This window comes from Lonchura striata, chromosome 1 (genome assembly GCF_050655825.1).
Source record: "Lonchura striata isolate lonStrDom1 chromosome 1, ASM5065582v1, whole genome shotgun sequence".
NCBI lineage: Eukaryota > Metazoa > Chordata > Aves > Passeriformes > Estrildidae > Lonchura > Lonchura striata.
In genome coordinates, this window is record NC_140703.1 from 11,993,304 (window position 1) to 12,017,607 (window position 24,304).

The 24,304-nt window shown below is 36.0% G+C and overlaps 1 protein-coding gene across 9 annotated transcripts in view; it reads right to left on the reverse strand.

Moving 5' to 3' along the window:
• ROBO1 (roundabout guidance receptor 1) overlaps positions 1-24,304 on the reverse strand; it is a 684,183-nt gene that overhangs the window by 484,626 nt on the left and 175,253 nt on the right. For 2 of the 9 annotated variants that reach the window (XM_085589954.1, XM_077790955.2), the window contains exon 1: positions 6,776-7,324. The exons of 2 other annotated variants lie outside the window; for them this stretch is intronic. In XM_085589954.1, the coding sequence (XP_085446080.1) occupies positions 6,776-6,884 (109 nt within the window). In that variant the 5' untranslated portion in view covers positions 6,885-7,324. Of the gene's footprint in view, positions 1-6,775; positions 7,325-24,304 lie in introns of those variants that run through there. 5 more of the 9 variants (XM_085589966.1, XM_085589958.1, XM_077790952.2 and 2 more) reach the window with 3 other exon arrangements.

Below are 24,304 nucleotides of genomic sequence, written 5' to 3' on the forward strand. Positions count from 1 at the left end.
TATTCCTATGGAACAATTAAAAGTTTCCTTTCCTTTTGCTTGGGAAAGTAGGCTGACAGTGGGATTCCAGATTCACAGGAAGAGAGGAAAGGCAATCAAAAGGGAAGCATCCCTTAAAGAGAAAAAGGAAACAGATAAAGGGCTGTGATTCCCAAACTTCTCGCCCCTACTTGTAAGCAGGGCACCTGTGACTCCCACTGCAGGTCACATCCTGGGCTTTCATCAGCAGTGGGACACAAAAAGTGTCCCAGTTTCATTTCTCAGCCCTGGAGGTGAGCAGTGACTGTTTCAATCTTGCTTGAGTTGGGAAAGAGCCTGAAAATGGAGAAGCTGAATATACATACAAGGTTTTAAGATTACCCTAAGAGGAACGAGAGGGAACAGCTCTTTTCTACTTCTTGAGACTTCTTAATCATGGATTTAGATGTTTAGAGTTAATAATGGTGCTCTTGGCAGGAAAGCCAAGAATTAGAGCATCATAATCTGCTTATCTAGGTACTGGGTGGTCCTCATGTTCATCTTTGAATGCTTGTGCCTCACAATTCCATATATCTCCAAGCCAAGAGGCAGAGAGAGATGAATTATTGGCGAGCCTGGCTATCTAAGATAAGAATAAAAAAGGGAATGCAGTCCTGAGGATTTTAGTAGCTCACGTAGAGAATTGTGTTAACTCTTCCATTGTCCTTAGATCATACCTTAAATACCTAAAATAAAGTGTTAAGAATAAAAAAGGATAGTTATTCTTGTAATTGTTAGGAAATGCATATAAAGTTTTATGAGTCAACTACAGAGTGATTTAAAATAAATTATCAGTGAATATATTTAAAGGAGAATATACACAGGCTGCTTTAAAAAAATGGTACAGGAAGGTCCACAAAGGGAAATGAGCAATTATCTCTCAACATAACTAAGTCATAAAAAGAACACTTTTTTTTTGCTGTTATTCGGAAATAAGAAAAGAAAAATAAAGTGTCTAAAAGTTTTTAATAAAATATTTTTTCACAAAAATAGACTAAATAGGAGAAATTATGTTTTCTTCTCTTAGGTAAATATTTCAAAATCATTTAAGGGGCCTCTAGAATTTGTGAAGTGTGTTACAGAAATATAATCTCAGAGTAGCTTCACTGCCTATCTATCATATGCTGCACTGCACACTGAAATTAAATTCAATTCCATTCAAATTTATTAAAGGTCAAAAGTTCTGGGGCACCAAATGTTCCAAATTTTAATTACTCCAAAATCTCTATGCTTTTATGAATCTTCCACTTTGATTTCAGTTGCAAAATATTACTGAAGCAATTTTAAAATAAAATTGTTCATTTTATAACTTAGCCAAATAAAAGTTCTAAATAAATTTATTTCTTGATACAAGAGGTTATTTCCCAGATGCTACAGACAGTATGATGGAAGTGGGACACAGTCTAAACAGTTTTCATGAGAAACTGCAAATTAGTTAAATGTTAACTGAAGAAATAGTTTGTTTTAGGCTCTTCCAGATTATCTTCTTTTCTCCTTCTTATCTTTCTTTTCCCTTTTCTTTACTTTCCATCAGCCTTCAGCTATTCAACTGTCCCCTTTTTGTTTGCTTCCAATTCTCTTTTCTTTTTCTCCTGTTAAAAAAAAATCTCTCCTTTTCTTAATGTCTCTTTTCACCATCCGTCTAAGTTTCTTATCAGCCACGTCTACTTCAGGAATAAAAAAAGGCTCCAGCATCTAAGGGCAACTGTCTTTTCTGTTTATAGTTCTTTTTAGAAACTGAGTTACTTGACATTAAAATGTCTGTGATAAAACACTTTCCTCTGTTGTGTGAAGTAAGATTTCTTGTAAGAAATACAGCTACCTCAAAGGGGGAGTGCGGGGGGAATGTATTTTGAAAACAGCCTCAAGGTTAGGAAAGTGTGTGTTAAACCTTTCTGGTTACACTTTGACCACCAAAGATCACTACATGGTTTTGATTTGCTGTTCTATTTAAAGCTTCCAAAGAAGCCTCCAAAGTGCCAGATGATGATATTAGTATGCAAACTTGCAGTTAAATTATTTGGTGCATGTCAGGGTTAACTACTGTAATAAAAGAAAATCTAAACATCAAAGACCACTCTGTAGCTCTTCAAGAAGGACAAATGTTTTACTCCCTTCTTTAAGATAAGGAACTTGCTGGTTTCTTTAAAATAATACTAATTTTTAACTATACACCTGACAATCTTTTTTCATCAAATCAAGATAGTGCATCAGGGCAGAGAAATTAATCTCCTGTTGATGATGTACTTCCAGCAGTTATTTGTCTGGGGATCCCAGTGGTCACTGCCACATGGAGAGATGGGCACACGGGCACTGATGTCCCAGGGCAGTGTCACCTGAGAACCCTAATCTCTTTCAGAACTGGTTTGATCATCTTCTTTTCAAGCATGATTTTATTTGAGGCAGCAACATTACTGTTAAATCTGTATTTTTTTTTTTTTTAGGAATACATACAAGTAAAGCCACTTATCAGATTCCTTTTCCTTCTTACCAAAACTACTTAAAAGATATATTTATTTGATAGTCAAATATAAACCATGAAACAACTTGCAAGATTTAACCCCAATGCACAATTCAACTTGTTTAAATTGTGATCAGTCTGAGGAAACTGGGAAAGACGCAGCTAGATTTTGCTTTATAACAAAATAAGAACTCTGTTTCCTTATCCATAGAGGACGGGTAAAAATTATGACTACTAAACATCATAAGAAATTCACAACATATGAACCAATGAATGAAGATCAGTATGATATATTTAGCAAAAAAAGTTAACGCTTTTGGCATATTCCCTCTACCTAGAAAATACAGGACTGGGACTGACTGAGAAATGACTGATAGGTTACTGACAGGATTTTAGCACTACAACAGAAAAATTTTGAAGCTTTTAACAGAGTAAAGTAGCTCTTTAGTGCCCACAAGTACCTATGTATGCATGTGTACATACCTGGATATATATATATATATACACATACATACATATATATATATATATAGATATACATACATATATATATGTATATTTCAACACACAAAGAGTCAGTAAGAACATGTATAATTGCTTTAATACCTCTACATTAGTGGCATTCCTAATAAAAATAATAATAATGGTTAAAGTAAGACCGTGGTTTTTGGTATTTCCAGTGCCAACTGCAGTAAAGAAGCCAGTTATACTGATCCTAAGTATTTTACCTGAAATACAAAATGAATTGAACAACAGAAAGAGTAGCTCTAATGCCTATTAAAATCTTAAAATGTCATAATTCTGTTAGTTCATATATTCATATTTCTACCAGAAATATGAAAGACATATATCTGCTGCATCTATTCACTGTGGGACAACTTAAATGATGACCTTTACATCCAAAACCTGAACAAAAAAATCTGCTTTTATTCCCTTTAAAATGAAAATAAATCTATTCACAGATTAAACAATTCTGATTAAGTTTTTCTAAAAGAGAAGATTACACAAATTACAACAAAAATATATAAAGTTATAGAAGTATATAAAGTTATATATGTGAAGTCAGAAAACATGCTTGTAAAGTCTTCAGTGTAAACACTACATGCAATATACAGAAGTTAGTAATAACCAGGGTATTGCTCTATAACACAGTTTTCTGAGAGATAGTAAGACAGTCTTAATACATTGCCATTTTGGTATCAAACCATGAGATTTCTTTTTATAATTTCCAACCATCACAGGCATGTAAATCATAAAGTACAGGCAGTCAAAAAGTAATTGTCTTTTTTAAAGAAGTGAATACATAAAAGTAATAATGAGCCAGAAGACATCACTGCATAAGCAATTAAGCAGTGTTACTTTTTACATATTTAAATAGTTTAATATTGTCTCCATTGTGCTGTCATGCTCCCCACCTCCTACAGAAACTACAGGTTCATATGGGAATAAGTCCCCTTATTTTCCTTCCATACTATTTTTTGTTGCATTTATTTGTCAGAAAATAACACGTATCTCCATTTTCCCAACTTCACTCATTTGAGCTGCAATGGAGCAGAACTGGGCTACAGATTTCTCAATTCCAAGATCCCCTATGGAAAAGCAAAGAAGAAAACTTCATCTGATGAGGTGTAAGCTCAGATAAAGTAAATGTCAGCCATAGAAATTAAAGTTTTATTGTAGTCCTTGCTGGACCTTGAAAAGAATGATTAAAATTGGATCACAACACCTTTTCTGGACAACATCTTATGCCCCTTAGGATACCATTATCTTTTTTCGAGAAGCATCACAGAGAACTTATAAGAAGGTTGTTCTCTCTTCTAAAAGACCACTTGAAGCAAAAATATTTTAAAATCTCTTTATATTGTAAATATAAATTACTTTTGAAGCATTGCTGAACTGCTGCATGTGAATGCTTTAGTGAAAATTCCAGCCATGTCTCCTCTCAGGTAATGTCAAACTTTTTGGTTTTAGTTATGGAATTTAAGTGTAACCCAGTTAAATAGAAACATATATCACATTATCACAAGCATTTTCAGAATATTTTTTCATTAGAATTTTAATTATGATGTGCAAAAATGAACCAACAATGAACATCTTCAAGTGCAATGTCGACTGACAGGCAAATATACAGCAAGAATAGCAATCAACAAGTAATCTATCAACTACGATTACACAACATTTTTCTCTCGGAAATGAGCTCTCTACTGCTCTAAGTCTCCAGCTCTGTGTGATAATCTGTACCCCCACTACTAGAAAAATTTTGACATCATGGATAGCAAAGCCAAATAGTACACAAGGAATGGCATCCCTGTAAAATCTTCTTGTTCTTGGTGAGAGTGCTTCTAAAATCTAAATAAAAGAAACGTTAAAGTCTGCTCTAAACATCTCTTAATTTCAAGGAGAGCTGATTAAGATCCATAACTTTTAACACATTCAACAACTGATCCCTCTAAGCAATCAAGTAATATAATATTAAGATGCTATAAAATGAATTTACAGCCTATTTTTCCTTTAACCAACTATAGCAATCTGCTAATGTGCTGGCTTGAGAGCACCCTGTCCTGAGAGAAGAAAGCAAGTAATATGAATCCATAAGGTCTAATAGCTAATACAGGTGACATTAAATAAACATTGTAGATGCAAAACAATTTTCAAACAGGTGGTAGTCTTAAACTTCTGAATATTTGCATGATTTACTTATCATGGCTAAATGACATCCCAAGGTGATTAACTTTATTAATGCTTCTGTGAGACATTAATGCCTATATCACCATCTATTTCAATTCTTCACAGGAAAAAAAGCAGACTGAATACTCAGAATCAGAAATTTTTAAATACCTGCAAGTCAATTAACCAAAAATGAATGTACAGTAGTTTTACTCTTGAATGTGGCTTTCTTCATAACAGATATACAGATACTTATTTTAGAAGGTATTTTTACTGAGAAAGAAACATACTGTGAAAAAAATTCGTTCAGCATATGTCAGTTGTGCCTCAGTTTCCACAATGAGCAAAATAAAAGGCTCTTTTAGTCATAACAAGTTCATATGTTCAAATATTTATAAGCTGTGGGTTGCTATTTTTGTGCATCCCTTACGCACACATTTATTCCCTGCTATAGTTTGGGCAGTGTGAGCTTTAGATGTAAAGTACCTGTGAGTGGGCAGGGCAGTCCTCACTTCCACTGAGCCCATCACCTCTTTCCTTAATGCTACTGATATGGGCACTGGGAGAAGCAGCAAATTTATTGATATTAGGTTCATGCTTTAGGGAAAAAAAAAGTATTGCTCAAGCTGCAGATGAGCTTCCAGATAAGAGGACTGACAAAGTAACACCTATTCCAAGAATAACAACAGCCAACCCTCCAAGTTCTGGTTATTTTAGGGATTTTCATCACATATATTTTCCAAGCAACAATATCATATTTAGCTGAATTCAACAAAAGCCCTTTATTCCATTTTGAATATTCTTTCTCTCTTTTAGTATTGTAAGTGTTTCTAAAAAGGAAAAAAAAAAAAGCAAAAAACCACAACAAAACCTCAGCAAATATTTACAGGCATAATGCTAATATTATGCTGCCCATCATGGGCATTCTTGTTTATAAATAGCTGGACAGGAAAAAGGAGCAATGTCAGCAAGAATTGAGTTGCCCTTTAAATGGAAATAATCATCTGGTTATTTCAGTCAAGCAGCTGTGTATGCAGTAGGAAGTCTCACTCACAAATATTATGATGACTCATCTACTTTCCTTTTCTAATAGTAAATGCTCTTTTCTCTTTATAAGTGCAGCACTGCTAAACCCTTCACAAGCTGCAATTCTACCTTATATCCCCTTACCTAAATCTGCAGATTTTAAGATACAGCTATGCATGTATAGCTATAAAATTCACTATTATAATCACTGGGGTTACAAGGTTCTTTACGCAAACTGCAGACCTGTGAGATTTACTGCCTTTATTAAAGTTAACATCTGAAATAGCATGCAAAATGCTAAGAATATAAAGAAAAAAGGTGCAGCCTGGACTTCTCCCAAGCCCTGGGAAGAGAGGAGTTAATCAGCACAGGCAGTCCGGAGAGCTTGCACACAGGACTGTACTGCAGATGTGTAGAGCTCACGGAAGGTGTGGCCCGTGCCTTCCATATGCATATTTAAATACTTAAATTACATGGCCTTAAGGCTGCTATTAGAGAACAACCTCACAGAGAGGAAGAATTACACAGTGAAATGAGGCCTAACACATTTCTTCAAACAGAGAGCTGAGAAGAAGAAGAGAAGGAAAAGCCCGGGTTACTCACGATTCTTTTCACCTCTCCACCTTGACCCCGCTTTTATTCTAGGTGCGACGTCCACGGCAGCAGTTATGTCTATTAGCCCAAGCAGCAGCAGCAGTGACAGCACAGCCATGCCAGGTAACAAAAAAAAAATAAATCACCTCTACCTGGAGTACTGCTAGAGATGAATTGGAGAAGACTTTCCTTAGTAATGAACAATTGGAGCTGACAGCACTTACTCAGCAGAGGCAGAGGGAGATGTAAAATATTATTCCTGCTAGAAATGTTTATTAAAAATTTCCATTGCATCGCTTATTTCCTTGATCCAGGGAAAGCAAAAACCAGAAGAGTTGTAAAGGCTTCCCCTAACTAGGAGCCTCTGGCACTCAGACGCAGGAGGAGATGCAGTGGCAGATTTCTGTGGTCCCTCAGAAGCCACCGGCTCCTCACCTGCCTCTGCCACCTCTCAGCCCTTCCCAGTGTTTATCAACATTCCCCACAGCACCCTAGCAGGGGACACAGCCAGGCTGAAAAAGGAGTTTTTTCTCCCTCGCTTCCATATTTCACTGCAGTTTCACAGAGCTGATGACACGGAACATTTTAATGTTGACACTCAAATCTCATTACGTTTATCAATGGGCAGAAAAAACACAGTTTTTTAAGCTTTTCCCCCCTTACCCACAGAGGGGGGGAAAGGGCAAAAAATAACAAACATATCCAAGATGAAAGATAAATGCTTAAAAAAGAAACTTTTTTTTTAAAAAAAAAAAGCTGTGCAGAAACTCTGCCTCTTATTCAGCACAAGTATCTTCTATTTCTAGGGAAAATAACACAAACAATACCACCTCCCACACAGGTTTCTGTCAGCAGATGCTGCATAAATGGAGCAGTACATCTGAGAAACTGTGTAGAGGATCTGTGTTACCTAACAAACCTTCCCCCTGCAGCCCAGCAGCCTCGGGGCACCCAGTGCAAGCAGATTCCAGTGCTCCCAGCAGAGCTGCTGGAAGGAATTGAACCCCAGATTCATCAGTACTGGGGAGCCAGATCATGAGCATCCCCAGGGTCATTGAAACAGTCTCAAGGAAGAGCTGGAGCACAGCTACCCCTGCCTACCCCTTTCACCACAATTATAAAATCATTCCACATGAGTTGTGAAGACCCAGAAAAGCTTTATGGTGAGAGCTGGAAATCACTATAATAAGACCAGAGGGCTTTTCATTAGTAGTGACAGAGGTCTTTAGTCTGCACAAAGTCTACATTTATATCCAGTAAAAGTAACTGCAAAATTTCTAGTCCTTTAGCACCATAAGCATCAGCTTTGAGAATACTTAAAATTGTTACTTATATGACAGCAAAACTTACTTTCTTCACAAAACAGCTATGAAATAGTATTCTCCAAGCTGATCTTCTGCCTCACACATTGCATGCTGCTTGTCGTGTATGGATGTAACCAAGCAGCAGAATTGAGAGCCTTTTTTTAAAATAAAGTACTGGAGTAATTTCTAGATAAAACTTCAATTACTAAGAAAGAGACAAAGTAATTTATTTCCATCTTAATAATGCATCTATTAATTTATAATGTTCACAACCACCGCTCTTTATGAAATTTGAGCTCAAAATTATTAGTGCAAGTGAAATACTGCACAAGAACCAGTTAGAAGGTGACCAGCTGAAGACACTAATTTCTAAACCTTCTCAAGTCAGTGATAGGAACTTTCCAAAAGAGGGCCTGAAGAATTTTCTCACCTAGAGCTGGTAGAACACAGATGATCACAAGAAAGTTTCAACAGCCATTAAAGTAGTTATCCACAAACCCTTTAAAAGGGATGTTCTTTCCCTTTGAACCAGTTAGCGAAATTAGGAAGAGAGATGTCCTCTTATTTCAATTTGGGTGAACTTTGTTCAGTGCAAAAAGCAAAGTATTTTTGGAATAGGATAGAACTTTTGATCTCTCAAATCTCCTGGTTCTAACACATTACAAGCAACCTTCAGTTTTGCTCTGACCCCAGCAGCTCCCTGTGGCTATTCCCACTGCAGAGATGACCAGGAGGGTGTGGGTTCCACATATGAACCCAGTACTGTATCTGGGTAGGGAGAGAGTCATCACATCCTTGTCTCAGTGGGATTTCTTCATGAAAAGCTTTAGTTTTTTTGTGATCATTTTATTTGACAGGAGTCACATCCATGTGCTGAAGAACAATGGAGACCATTCCTACACATGCTGTTGGGCTTTTGCCCTACAGCAAAAATCACTCCTATGGTAACATATAGTGTGAAAATAAATGTCTGGGGGGTTCATATTGTCTTTTTTTAAAGCACTTTGTAATTGCACATTTTTCACCATCTGAGCTCATGCCAGTTCAGTCAATAGTAACTCTCAAAAAATGACTCACTGTGTTGCTGGTTATGTAAGACACCTGAATGTACCACACTGTTTGCTGCACCAAAACACAGCAAAGGAAAGAAAAAAACCTCACTTAATATAAGGCAGCCCTTTAGGATCACATGAGCAGCAATGTAGAATGGTGTAGTTTACTGTGAATGCAGAAATATTGACTGTTCAAAGGACAGCTGCAGTTTTGAGCACCAAAACCAAAAGGTTTTGCAATCTCACCATTGACAGTGAAGTGTTTGAAGGACAGACGATAAAGATTTTCAAAGAAAAAAAAATCCAAAGCAAAGCATGAAATTCCAGAGTGAAAGAAATTAATCTGACCTAAAAATTCAAGCTGCCTCATAGAAGAATTCCCTGCCTTGTAGCTAATACTTGTTATCCTTTATCTGGTCCCAGATCCAAATTTCATTGAGCCTTGTGCTGTGCAAAAGTAAACTGATTCATCAAATTGGTATTTCCATAGATGTTGGCTGAGCTCTCAAGCCCCACAGTTGTTTTGTCTAACAGGGAATCCTACACAGAGTTAATGGAAAGTTTCAGAACTGTAGGCCAGACAGATTTTTCTCTTACAAGATTAATGAAAGGCTACTTTTATAGACACAAACCACTGCACAGACACTTTAGCATGGGTTGCATCCATTTATCCCATCAGAGCAGAAGGAACTGTTGCCTTCAAAAAAGCTACCCCCTATCCTGAAGAGTGTGAAGGGATGCCTGAAGCAACATCTCACAAGTGACACAAAGAAATTCACACAAAGAAATGAAATTAGACATTGAAAATTCAACACCAAAGAGCTTTTACAGCATTCTGTCTAACAGTGCCCCATGCACAGAGCTGCTGGTTAGCAGGGCAGTGAGCAATTAATGCCATCAAAGCAAAGCCTTCCCCACTGGAGTAATAGCAAGCAAAACCAAACCAATTAAGCATTCAGAGGTGTGAAGCCAAATAAAAGGTGGCCTGTTCCTATGTGATTCAATATTTTATAGCTCATTTAACTAGTTTCAGTTTCTGCTGTATAATTTCTGCTCATGTGAGTTCCTCAGCTATTTGGAAGCTTACTCAAAAGCAATATAATTAATACTGGAATTAGCCATGTGGACAAATTTTTCAGGGATGCAGTGGACCACTTGAAGATATTATGCTAAGACTGGATGCCTTTCTGACTTATATGTTACAGTTCAGTCAAAAGGATTTGAAGATAAAATTACATAATGAATTTATAGTCTGTGTTACATTAGTTCTATCTTAGCTTTAATACATCTAATTTTCTCAAATCTTCAAACATATTTAATTTCTTTTCTTCTCCACTTTCATTATGTCCCAAACTTTTAATTTCTGGTTTAGTGCACCATAGATAAAAGTCACTTGCAACTTACTGTACAAATCTTTCCTTGGATCAAGTAGCTCCCACAGAGCTTTTTATCCATAATAGTCAGAACTTTTTCCCTAAAGTTTTCTCCCCCTTCATTAGAGAATTCACCTCCTTTTAACTGGTAACAGAGTTCTCTGCAGCATCTTGGCAAGGCCTTCCAAGGAGGGTTAAATAAATTTCCTCTGCATTCATTCACAAAGACAGGATGAGAGCTACAGCCTCTCCTACTGGAAGAGCAGCTGTCCTCTGAAAAGTCAGTAATTCTTGTGCACAGAGATGCTTCTCCACTCCCCAGAGCCAAAGGACTTCCTTACCAGGGACATCTCCCTTGCTTCTAAGACCCTGCCACTGGCTGTGTTGGAAATTGATGACCTGAGGAAGCTTTTTCACCACAGAAGTCAGGTGCTGGTTTGGTGCAAAGGAGGACAGACTGACAAGGAAGAACCTGGCTGGGTTCATGCCACGGGTTCTTGAGTCACACAAGGACTGGCTCAACCTCCTTTACCATGAAGGGTAGTGAGCTGCCCTTTTGAGTCCTTGGTTTTAAGGCATCTTTATAAAATTTGCAAAACAAAGCAGATCTCTATTTCTGCAGTATGAGCTCTACTTAAATAGCTGCCACATACAGTTCTTACACTGCCTTTGATGCACTTCTGCAACAGTCTCTCTTTTTAAAAGAAAAATTAAATCTGGTGGCTATCAAGGAGCCTCTGCGAGGCAGCTGTGCAGAGACTTTGGGGCATGACAGGACAACGGCTACAGAACTCATTAAAGCTAAACATTACCCAAGTTTTATTTTACAAGCCTTATAACTCTAAAAGCTCCAGGGAGATCAACTCAGATGTAGCAATGTTTGCCATGAAAACACTGAAGTGCTGTGAAGTGAAGGGCACACACACGTAATTCAGCAGTGTGTGTGGAACAGACCCACACACCATTGTACCCCTGCAGTCTTGGGGAAACACTCAAGTTCCCAAATCAGCTTGGCAGTGTTTTTTTTGTTTTGATTGTAATACAGATCTAATTAATACATCAACTGAACAAAGATCCCAAGACTGACTGGGTTTTTTTATCATGCAAATGCATAAATTTGAAAAAAAAACCTGCCAAATTCACCATTCTAACATACCTGGGATTTTTTTCTGTGTACTTATAGAACACCAACAGTGCACTCAGCACTGTATAATTATATAAATTAACATTACCTCTCCCCTAAAGACTGCATAGTCCAGCATGACTGAGTCTTAAAAGTCCTCACTTCTCTGAGGGCATATATTTTTTTCTTAATTTCCTCATGTTAAAGCCTTTACATTCTCAACCATAACATTATACATTTTGCTAGCACATTTTACATTTTTGGTGCAAGAGGAAAACAAATGTGTTCTTCATGCATGCATAGATACATACAAGTCTTTAAGTAAATGTACAGCCTCTATGCATACATGTTTCTGCTAATAAAAACCACAAACACAAAAATATAAACAGAGCAGAATTTGCACAATTAGAAAGCAGTTCTGATACATATTATTTAGTCTTGACTAAAGCTACATTTAAGTAAACTGATCTTGGTTAGGATCAACCAGCTTTACTAATATACTCATTAATTATATAGTGCTAACAAGAAATAAAATTTCTCTTGATGAAATAGGAAAAGAGATGATCTGGTTTTTAGAGCAAAAAAGTATGTTTTTCTCACCCATGTTCCTTATCAATTTGCCATCTATTCTCATGCCCTCAAGGCAACACAGATTTTGATTTTTTCAGACACTACAATTTTCCTGGATTTAGTTTTTCCAAGTGGCTGCAGAATAGTAGACATTAGACAAAGCCTGTAGAGTTAAGTTAGGAACTACTATGAATTTTACAAGAAATTCCCCATTACAGGCCTAGCTAGTAATGATGCTATGAGAAAAGCATTTCTAGGTTTCTCTTGCTATGAGAAAAGCAAGAATTAAGAATTTTTTTTCTTATTTCATAACATATTTCTTTTCTCTTTTGTTTTGTGAGATGCTTAAAGTCCATCAGGAAATATATGAAAAAGAAAAAAAAAAACAAACCCTGATCTAGGAGCATGTAATAAAGAAGATATTTTGTTCTTGCTGTTAAAAATGCAAAGTGAGTTCCAATGAGATATCTCCAAACTTACACTCAAGCAAAGGAACATCCTTCCTAAACAAACTAGGCATGTCAGACATGGTAACTGGCTAAAGCCTAAGGAGACAACATCTCTTAAAGGCTGCTGTCTAAGATGGAGGGGGCACCTTCATACCAGGAGAATTTATGCATTTAAAGTCACTATTTGGAAAGAAAAATTAAGTAAAATAGCCAAAGGCTAAGGACCAGAAGAGCAGGGCACTCCAGCCCCAGCTGACCCAGGGTGACTGAGTGATGCTGACACTAACACAGCCTGGCCAGCTGAGCTCCTTCTGGCACCACCTCCTCTTCCAGCCACAAACTGCTTATGCACAGTAAAGAACTAATTTTTTAAAAACAAGAAGTACCAGCAGGCTCTGGATCCCAACACAGCAATCTGAAGGAAGCATGGCATCACATCTCTCAAAATGCCTTCTTAGCTCTGGCACTAAGTCAGCAAAACCCCGGAGTGCATCTCAAGTGCTCTCAGGACCCTCAACAACAGCACTCCAAGCTTTTAAAGACTTTCTGTCTCTTACTGCTGTGATCCCACACCAGCAGCCAGAGTGTGCCTTCCTCTAATGATTATTTAGCATTTTTATGTGTGACTGCACAACTAACAGCTCTTCACAGCTCTATGTGAGCTGATATTTCAACACAGCCAGTGTTTTATGTCAGCACAAATGAGAAGCCATATGAGACTACCACAAGAATGCTTCCCAGATCATGTTGATAGTAAAATTTTATAAGATAATATTGGCGCTTTTAACATCAAGTTTATGGATTAAATATGTCCCAAACATATTTAATGTATTCAAGTCATCTATCATTATCTGTTCTAACAAACTGGCAATATTTATCCTATTAATTCAGGCAAATGTAGGACTGTTTACTGAGTGGTGGAGAATTATAAGGATATGTTCAGACAAAAATAAACACAAGAAAACTAAAGTGAATATTGTTTAATGTAAAAATATGCCATCCTACTCAGCTCTCAAAATAAACTGCTAAACTGTCGTCGGCCTCCTGCTTTTCAAAAAAAACTGATTGTTAGGCTAATCTGTCAGGACTGATTTGCATTTCTATATTTACTTTTTCTCACACATTTTAAATATAACCTTAGTGTGTTTCAAGAAAACATTCAGAGAAGACCTGGACATTTTATGATTCTAAGTTCAAATACATAGCTTGTTGCATTTTTTCTTCTTATTTTTGCTTTAAAAATGTATTTCCTTTTTGCTTTATTTTCCTTTCCACTGATCTCTGACTTCTGAATACTCCATCTCTATGTACCACTCCCTTTTCTTTCCACTATATCATTTTTTTCAGCTTATCATTCCTCATCTCCTTCCCCTCTGCCTCCAGTTAACCAAGCCTCGCTCAGAAGTGAGGTATTGCCTGGAAGAATTGCAAAGGAAAATGTAGCTAAGTTGAGAACTGTGCCAACACAAGTGAATAACTAATGATGAGAAACCCAGGAGAGTGTGGCATTATCTCAGCAGATGATTTTGAGCAGATAACATGAGATAAACATGTATTTTGTAAACTGTCCCTCTGCTTAAAAAGCTAGAAGTTGAAGCCAGCCTGCCAAGTACCTAAATCTCCACGAAACTGATCCCAGAAGATAGAAATATTCCTGGTATTCACTCCATTTAAGAAAAGAAATTGCTTTCTACACATGCTTGCTGAACAGGGCATGTAGTTGGAATACAAAATCAGCTACTTTTTCCTGGGGTGGGTGGTGCCAGAAACGTGGGAAACTATCTTGGCAGATGGGCAGAGAAGAGGAACTATGACAAAATATCTAAAAGCAGATATAAGAGTCTGGTTACACTTTTTCTGGTCCTGCCAACCCAAACTCAGATGCAGTGAAGGCTTTACAATATCTTCATCCAAGCATGTGAGGACATTTCCTCTGCAGTATTTTCATACTGATCTTCAGTACAAGAATCAAAGTCAATGTCTCACAGCCTAATAAGAAAAAAAATCAGTTGAAGGACAATTTTACCAGGCAGTTTCATTGGTGTTAATGAATCAGTTGGGGTTTTTTTAACTTTTTCAGTTTTCCATTTTGTCAGGGAAAACTTAATTCTCCAGTGATGAATCTCGTTATTAGGAGACAAATTAACTTATAATAATTTTAGCAATGACATGGCTTGTGTCCCAAATGGTGCAAATAATTTACTGACTGTACTGGATCTATAGCAAACTGTGAGCATCTGGTCTCCTCTGCTTTGATCAACATTTTCAAAGCCTACTTGAGAAAGATGGATGCTCTGTCCTATTAAGAGAACAATGGGAACTGGGTTTCTCTGTGTCCAGAGAGAAGGCAGTAATACAATTTTCAGCAGTCAATGGAAGTTAGTTGTTTGACTTCTATTTGTGCCCTTGAAAATCTCCCCAGTGAGAGTCTTTGGGTGAATTAGAGCTATGGGGTAATCTCCTAAATTGGAACAGAATCAATAAGCTAAATGAAAACATTTACCTCAAACTCTAATTTAAGTCCTGAGCTGATGGAATTAAAAATGTCGTATCTTTAATACATGTACAGAAATAAAATTGTCATCATTAGCTGATATGTCATAACGAGTATGGGGCTAAAATTACTGTCTGAAACCTTGTGCAAACTCTACAGTCAAGTGAAATAAAACACAAACACATTTAATGTTTTTCTGTGGGTTGAGATACAGCAATGGTAGGAACACAGGCCACTGTTCCTGACTTTTGTTTATATTTCAAACTAAAAATTACATTCTTAGCTGATTCAGGGCAGCATTTTACTTCCTATTTCATATTGTCCTACTGTACACAGATGTGTTAATGGAAATCAGCTGAAAAAAAATAAAAAGTGTGTGTTTTTAATGAGTTCCATACTTTCTAAACTAAAAAAATTGCAATCATAATATATTGATGTTTAGAACAATTTTGTAATAACTTAGACATTTGAAAATAAACATTCCTAACTATATGAGCTACTTGAAATTAATAACCTCAGTAATAAAATCAATACTCTCCTTATAGTTCTTAGTAATTTTTTCCAATATTGATTTTTTTTGTAAGGCACTGTAAGACTTGCTTATTGTTTGGATTACTAATATTGCTTTTATCTAACATAAAGAGAAGCATTTTTATGGAAAATTATTGAAAATGAACTTGCGAAATAACCAAGGAACAAATAGAAACAGCCAAGGGATTAATTTTAAAGATTAAAAAATCAAAATTTAGAGACATCTAATGCTGAATCATTTTCCTTTGAAAAAATTGAAATACTTAAAAACTGCAAATGTACCATTCAGTTACTGTAGTGTGATGGGAATAAGATGGGAATAAGAAAATTGTACATTAAAATAGAAGATGTGGTTTTAACAAAAACTCTGACTGTAATGACCGAATTCTCCTCTCTAGTAACAGGATTAAACACAGTAAATTTTGATATAGAAAAGAGGAATTTTTCTATGAGAGGTAGAGCTATGTAGCAAATTTTTTTTTACATATGAGATGGGTATATCATGGGTAACACAAAAATAAGTCATAATAATCAAAACAAAATTAAAGAACATCAACTTTGTTAAGGGCAGATGAGAGAGTGATTTTCTTACTTTGCCATTAGATTGAAGTGATGATTATCACCTTTCAGAATTATCAGTAGAAATCCCTGTTTATTCAAATGTTTAATGCTGGAATGTTTAAAAATGGTTTCAGTGACTTCAGGTGTTGCTTCCCACAGACTTTTTTTTCTCTAATTATTAAGCCTAGTCTATTCCTCTTCTCTTCCTTTTTTCTTTGTCCCAATTTTTGTGTTTTCCATGTTAGCTAAGTTAACACATTCACTTTTTACATGGGGACCAGTTGTCTGATCCATTTCACAGATCTCTGTTCTGTTGACAGCTCCTCTAGGTGCATTCAGAGCTATTTTAAAGATGAAGGCTGCTAACATGACTTTCTCAAATATGTCAGCAAAGACAATAGTTTAAAATTTTAAAGACTCTGTAAAAACCTCCATAAAAAAGAACAAAATTACTGAAAACCACTTTAAAAGAAAATTTTATTCAAATTTGGAAAATATTTGCAGTCACCGAAATATTGATACCTTTTCAGATAAAAAGACTAATTTTGAAGTATAAAAACTGTACTGCTAAAAAATATTAGCATACAATCAAAGTATATTTGGTTGTGATAAGATATAAAATGGAAGGTTTTTGCAAAGAGTAAAAATTACCCTCTGAAACCTACTGGCCTTGCATGTAGTGCATTTTTACAGCAGCGAATAAGGAGTCTGCAATCTGTAAAAAAGGAAGCATGTGAAGTCTGCAGTGTGACAGCCTCCCAAAGAAGGTGCTCCTGCCTTTTCAAAGTGAAGGCTTGACAGTAGCAAAGCTAAAGACCAAAAGTGCCAGGAAGGAGGTGAGTGAGTGCAAAGTGTGAGTGGCATCCTTGGGAAGGGTGAGCACCTGCACAGGCTCCAGCCTGACACGTTGGCAGGGGATGGAAGCTCATACTGGGAACTGCCTGAATATGATTTTTTGTGGGGCCCTTGAAGTAGGTGAGAGCATTCCTGGCTGACTCCCACTCCTTGTTTCTTACTGCCTGCTCTGGATTGCTGCAGCTTGGCTCAACATGTCTAACACAAGCCCAGAGGGCTGGCTCAAAATTGTTTTTTTTCCAGATTTTATATATATTCAATGTTCATTGCACAAATGAATCTCAGCCTTGGTGTAGTAGGACACCTTCAACATTCCCACTGGTTTTGGAGATAACAACGGCCTCTAAAATGGATTTTCCCCCCCACCATATTCCGACACCTATCATTAGCTTTTACTGTGCAATGGGACTTCATGAATTTGAGTTTTAAAAGAAAAAAATCAGTCAAAGAGAAGCCACAGTCAACTCTAATGTAAACAAACTCCACAGAAATTAAAAGTATTTGGTTCACAAACCTCAGGGCTGATTTCAATCCCACATCACTATGACATCTGGAAAGAAGGAAAGAAGGGAGAGAAAACCCTGTAAGAACAGCACAGAGCTCTTCCCTTTGCTCATCACTGTTTTTATTCCCTCACCTTTTTCCTAATTTCCTCCTTCTCTCCATCCTCCACATTTCTTCAAACAGCTCACACTTAACTGGACTGCCAGGGCAAGTTACATGGCAAAATTTCATATATGCCATTTCAATTTGTCTAAATAATTTATTAATTTAATATGATATTCATTGATCTATCAGACTACACAGTTAGAGAATTTTTTACAGAAAGATTTGTCCTGAATTGAATTAACAACTTCTCTTTAATTTAAATCCTCTTCACTCTATTTTTTCAGAGGCTGTTTAACAATTTGTTCTTTTCCTCTCTATGGAGCAGTTCACATCTTTTTCTTGGAATGTAGTGCCTCCTTATATATAAATATATGCAAGATATACTAGGATTTTTTTTTAATTAATTGTTTATAGCAAGGAAATAGATGGAGAACAAAGAGAAACAAATACCTAACATATTGTTTGGTAAGGTGATACCTTCTCCTCTAACAAGCTGCTCCACTCTGTGGCAGAAATTGCAAGGCCACCTGTGGATCCATTCCCAGTTATCTGTAATTTAGCCTATCAGCCCTAACACTACATGACATAATTCTCTGCTTGCAGCATATGTTGGCAGTTTCACTCTGTGAGGTCCATTTACTGAATCTAAAGCACACAGCAAAACTGGGCAGTGTACACACAGAAATCCCCAGAGTAACCTGATATTTGTCAGCCATAATGCTGCTTGATTTGTTTTCAATTAGATATGTTTAAATTCATGATTCTGAGACTTATGGAACTTTTTATATGCTACCCTGCTCACTGTGCTCATTATGCAGTACAAGGCAATGTAGAGAAGAAATTAAGAACTGTAACTTGCTATGTCACAGGTTAGAAAATGGCACAAAATACCCCAAACAATCAAAACACCCAGCTGAAGTAGGAGGAAGGAACTCAGTATTTCTAGAGCTCAACAGGAGTTATAACTAAACTACTTAGCCAAGCAATGAAACAATCTAATAAATTTGCAGCTACTGGGAGATGTCTGAACTTAATTTTGTGACTAACTCCAACTCATCATATTGGCTTTTAAAAGCTAACCTCAAAGAAAGTTTGGAAAAAAATGGCTTTTGAAAACTGATTTAAAACCACTTCTATGTTTTGTTTAATTTAGACTGTAGATGTCACTGTATCAACTGTTGCTAAAGCCAATACTAATAATTATAAATGGCACCAATACAGCCAGATTAAACAACAGAATTTTAACCGGAAGAAATTATTTTTCATTTGTATTTGCTTTAAATAATTAAGTAAATCTAAGAATATTTGGCTCCAATGTATGCATCCAGATTAAAGGAAGGCTATGAGAGGTGACTGTAGACATTATGAAGATTATTACACAAAATTAACATTTTTTTCAGACTGAAATACAGCAATGTGAATGTCTTGGGACATACTTTCTAAACCTTTTGTTATCAAATACTGAGTTGACTCTGGTACTTCAAATTCCAAAGGTAAGGATTCAGCAGACCTATAAATACTCATTTGGTGTACAGAAATATTTTTTAGTTCTGCAACACAGAAGAATTAATTGATTAGGATTTAAACAAGTATTAAGGCTTCTGGATAAAATTTGTGCTAGGATAGAAGCATGTGCTTTTGAACTTGAACCACACTACACTGATGAATTAGATATTTGGCCTTGTGAAGTTCTGCATCAGCATTTTACAATTGTAGCACATATTTCATTTTCATTGGCAAACCACAACTCATTACAAGTCTAATTTATACATAGCCAAGTGGTATGGCTTGTCAAATAGGAACATATGAATTTGGAAATAGCCAGCATTTTCCAGTAATTTCAGAATTTTTCAGCCTTCTTGAAATGGAGAGTTAACAGCTTTAAGATTTTCTAGAGTACATCTGAATAGTTTCAGGAGCCAAATCTTTTATTCTGTGTTTCAGTGCCAGCACAAAGCTACTTCAAAACCATCCTCCCAGTTTATATTCTTGAAATAGTACTCCATGCAAAACTTCTGGCTTTGGCAGCAGAACATCCTTATTTTCTTTTATTCTTCTTTGGATCTTGAGAATTTCTCCAACTTCTCATAAAAAAAGATCATGGGAACATGCTATTCTCTCAAGCACACACGTGAGAACTGCAGACAGGGAAATCATAAGGCAGAATTTCAAAGGGTAACAAGGATTAATGAAAAATGAAGAGAGTTGTGATGCTCCAAATCTAAATGAAAATCACAAGGAAAAAATCAGCAGAAAAAGAAGACTAATTTTTGTTCAGATTTTTTGTCAGGAACTTTTCTCAAGCTCTGAAGCTGATAAACTACTCCAAATGGTCTTGGACAGCAACCTCCCCCCCCAAAAAAACAAAAACAACAAAAAAAACCCAAAACAACAAACAAAACCGCAACAACAATAACACACTAAACAACAAACAAATAAAAACCCAAACACAAAACCAAAATGAAAAAAAAACAAAAAAGTGTAACTTTGAGAGACAAGAAATCTAAAATATAGTGAACAGTTGCAGTGTGCTTACCACTCCTGCCTGAACAACCCTTTTTAATCTACAGAAGTTAAAAACATTAAAGCAGCAACAATGTTCTTGTCTCTTTAAAACTGAAACACCTGAATTATCTACTCAAAACCTTCTTATTTTAGTGCACTTAATTTGCCTGCAGTCTGCATGCAACAATGTATTAATTAGTACTCTTTTTACAGGAATTCTTTTAAATAGAATTCTGCATATAAAATAGACATTTTATACCAAAACTTCTGAAACAGTCTTCATGGCTATAACAATCTGTAATTGAACCAAATATAAAATGAAAGTAATTTACAAGAATCTATATAATGGTTGTAGTTTTGTTTACCAAGATGGTTTCAAAAACAATATAATTCACTCAAGCCATACCAAAATTACTTTGTCCTGGCTCTTGGCAGATAAATCAGAATGCACAGGCATATGCACAGATTTGTGCTCATGTGTACTTTACTCACTAGACAGGAGCAAGACTGCATTTAATTTGTTACAGCCTTTAAAATATCTCTACTGTGTATTGCACAAAATTTCAGTCCAAAAGTTTCAGTCAAAGTCTTTTCATCACTCAGACTATGACCTCATTGTACATTTTGTTCTGAGAAATATAGTTTGCTTGTTCATTTGCTGTTTTTTTTTTTTTTTAAGTGAATCCAAAATATTGAATAGATTTTTATTCTTGATTTTCCAATAATAAGTTTACTATGGAATAGAATAATTACCAGTTAGGAATGATAAAACTGCAAAGCTTGAACATACCAGAATTGTCATTAGAATTAGGTTCTAATTCTCAGTAGGTATTGAGCAAGGTAAGTTGCTGCAGCTAGCAGTAATTAATAGTAGTTGAGGCTCCAGTTTTGATTTTATTAGAATGCCATATATGCTGACTAATGTCACACTGGACTGTTCTGGACTGTTCATTTTTGCTCCAGCCACAGAGTTCCAGTTTGGTCCATCCCCCTCCTGGAGAACGGGAACACAAGAACCAATCTCCCACTTGCCATGGGGGCTGCTCCAGCCCCGTAAACACAAAACCAAAGCCAGATGTCACAGATCTGCAGCTGGGATTTGGAGATATCTTGTGGCTCTCAGGCACAAAATAAAGCTCTAATGAATTTTTTTAGAATGAGGCGATAGGAGTTAAATATCACAAAATGCTCACATGGAATATTGTAAGTTGTTTCTACGTCATGCAATTCCAAAACCAATCCAAGCATCTTAAAAATGGATACTCTACCAATTTTTTTTCTCACTCTCCCTCATTATCTCTAAATATATGAAAATTGAAAGTTTTACAGTACTAAAAGTTGGACTTCCAAGATAATTATCCAAAATAAAATACTTCAAACTTATATTATGGAATTAGGTTCAAGATATGTTTCTGTCAAATGAAATTTTCTTTGGCTTCAACTAATCTTCTCTTGCTTAATGTGTTACACAAACATTTTAAAAGCAGAGGCTCTGCAATAAAGATGGTGCTAAGCTGAGAAGCTCCACACATGTGAACTAATGATGTAGCTGACAGTCTCCAAAATATCTTTAAAGAATACGTCACCCTTTGAGAAACTTTAGCCTCAAGGACGTTAGTGGGAAGTTTTCCATTGTCTCTTATAGAATTTAGTAAAAATGTTTGACAAGAAAAAGTGTCAGTGTCTCAAAAAGACCTTTAAATAAGATGACTGGGGAAGAAGAAAGGCACTGTTTTGCTCAGAAATTATAAGTTCTATAAAATACATAAGCAATTAAAATCCTAACTCATGCTGAAGCATTAATAAAAAATCCCAAAATATAGTGTGTCTTTCCTTAAGGAAAAAGACCATAAAGCTGCTTTGGCAAACTTTAGTCATGTACAAAAATGAGAATTCTTTTAAATTTTAGATTGTTTCAACTTTTAGTATAGACTTTGAGTAGTTAATATAATCTCTACCCATTTTAGAAAGATTTAAAAAAAGTCACAAGTAGTTAAAACTTGTGTGACAAAATTTATAACTTAATGTTTCATAATAAAATACCTGCTAGAGTTAATTTTCTGTATTCTATAAGAATCCTAGACAGCTGCAAAACTATAAAAAGACTTATTAAAAGTGCTGAAGTAGTTTTATCTTACTTTAAGTAGGACAGTCCTATAATAATTTTTCTCATTAGCGTGCATGCTAAGGAAAGAAGATGCAGTCTTCTGAATAATTATGTAAGGCATGTTTCTCTAGCTCATCCTTCTGAAATCTTCTACATGTTCTACCTACAATTACAGACAACTTAATATTGAAGTAATTTACAATAATGTATCTGATGTCTTTGTTTACCAAGGAAATTTTCAAAGCAGAATTATTTACTTCAATTTAAATCTGATTTGCTATTATTTTCTAAAGTAATTCCTTCAACAGAAACCTCATCTGTGGTTCTTGTTACTGATATCCTCCTCCTTCAATTAATTTAATACAATTGTGTTACTGTCTTCCTTGTTCTTAAAGCAACTCCTAATTCTTATTTAGTGAGGTTTGCAATGAGCAACATAGTAACAAAACACATTCTTATTTTAATCATATTAAATAGTGACTTTGATGTTTATGTTCTTCTTTGTTAACCGTTTTAAAATTTAATCCTTATCCATGAAGATATTTAGATGTTAGACTTAAGTGGACTAATTCTTACAGCAAAACTTGCAGATACATAAATAAAACAAATGTAACAATTTTTTGGTGCATGTTCAGTAAATAATTAAAAAGATCACTCCAGAAACAAGATGAAGGATAAGCCACATACATATGCCATAGACAGTCCTCAGTGGATTAAAAGTGGAAACTTCAGGTGAATTGAAACCGGCAATCCCAAAAAAAAAATCCCAGACCTCAAAAAATGCCCTCTATACAACCATTTAATGTACAGAAAATGAAATAAAAGTCTTCAAAATGTAGATTTTCAAGAAAAACATGTACATATAATTACCTTGAAAAAGAAGATTTCTGTTTTCAACATAACTTATAGAATACAGAAGATAAATTGGTAAAAATAACATTAAACTGATAAAAGCAGAATTGATAAAAGAGAGATGATCTCTCTTAAATTACAGCTTACAATAAATTCAGGCAAGACAAATGAGGTTTTGAGTTGATACATCACAGAAGTCAGGGATGTCAAAACTGTATTTTCTAAGAGTTCATTATGAAATGTAACTAGCACTGAAATTAATCTTTGTGGTCTTCAGAAATTACATTACAACAGATAGTGAAGTGGTTCATATCTGTCCACAGGAAGCAGAAGTGATTTTTTGGAGTCATTAGTCAGCCTTGGACAAGAAAATGCCCAAGAACTGTATTTATGAGTGAAGATATGTTGCTGCAGGAAGCGTATCTGTTTATTTCCCATCAGCTTCATCCATCTCTTCTGGCTGATGCCTAGACTAAAAATTCATCAGCTCACAGATGTCACATCTAGAGCCCAGTGCTTCCATGTGAATGGGTACAGCACACAGCTTGACGTGCAGCTGTGTGAGGACAGAAAGGTGAGAGCAGCAGCTGCTTTGATTGCCATAAGAGACAGACATCACTGCCACATGGTTGTCATGTCTTCTGTTTCTAAGTCAGCGCGGCGGAAACTCCGCAGCTCGCGCCCGTCCCTCGGTTTCAGTCACTTCCATCAGCCAAGTTCTGAGCTCTGCTTGTCCTACCACCCCTGTGACGCCCATCAGTGTCATTCCTGATCCTCCCTTCATGTCTAAGAAGGTGTTCTCCTTCCCCCAGGCTGGTTGCATCGAGCTGGGAGGAGACCAGCATCAGATAACCCCACTCAAACACTAATAAGCCACTTGCACAGCTTTGGGCTGCCTGAGCAAATGGATGCAGATAAAACTTTCTGACCAAAAGCTTGTGAGTCTCTGCACTTGGCCATGCTGCACAAAAAGCCTTTGACCTTGAAAATATTTGAGTACCATGGACAACTTCCCTCTCACTGGAGTGGGGACTCCCAGTAATTAAGAGCCCAAGATTTTTCCAGAGTTACTCAGTTACAGGTATGTGCCACCCCAGAAAAATTCTGAAAAATCCTGATTTGATAAATAGGAATAAACTGAAAATTGTTTTAA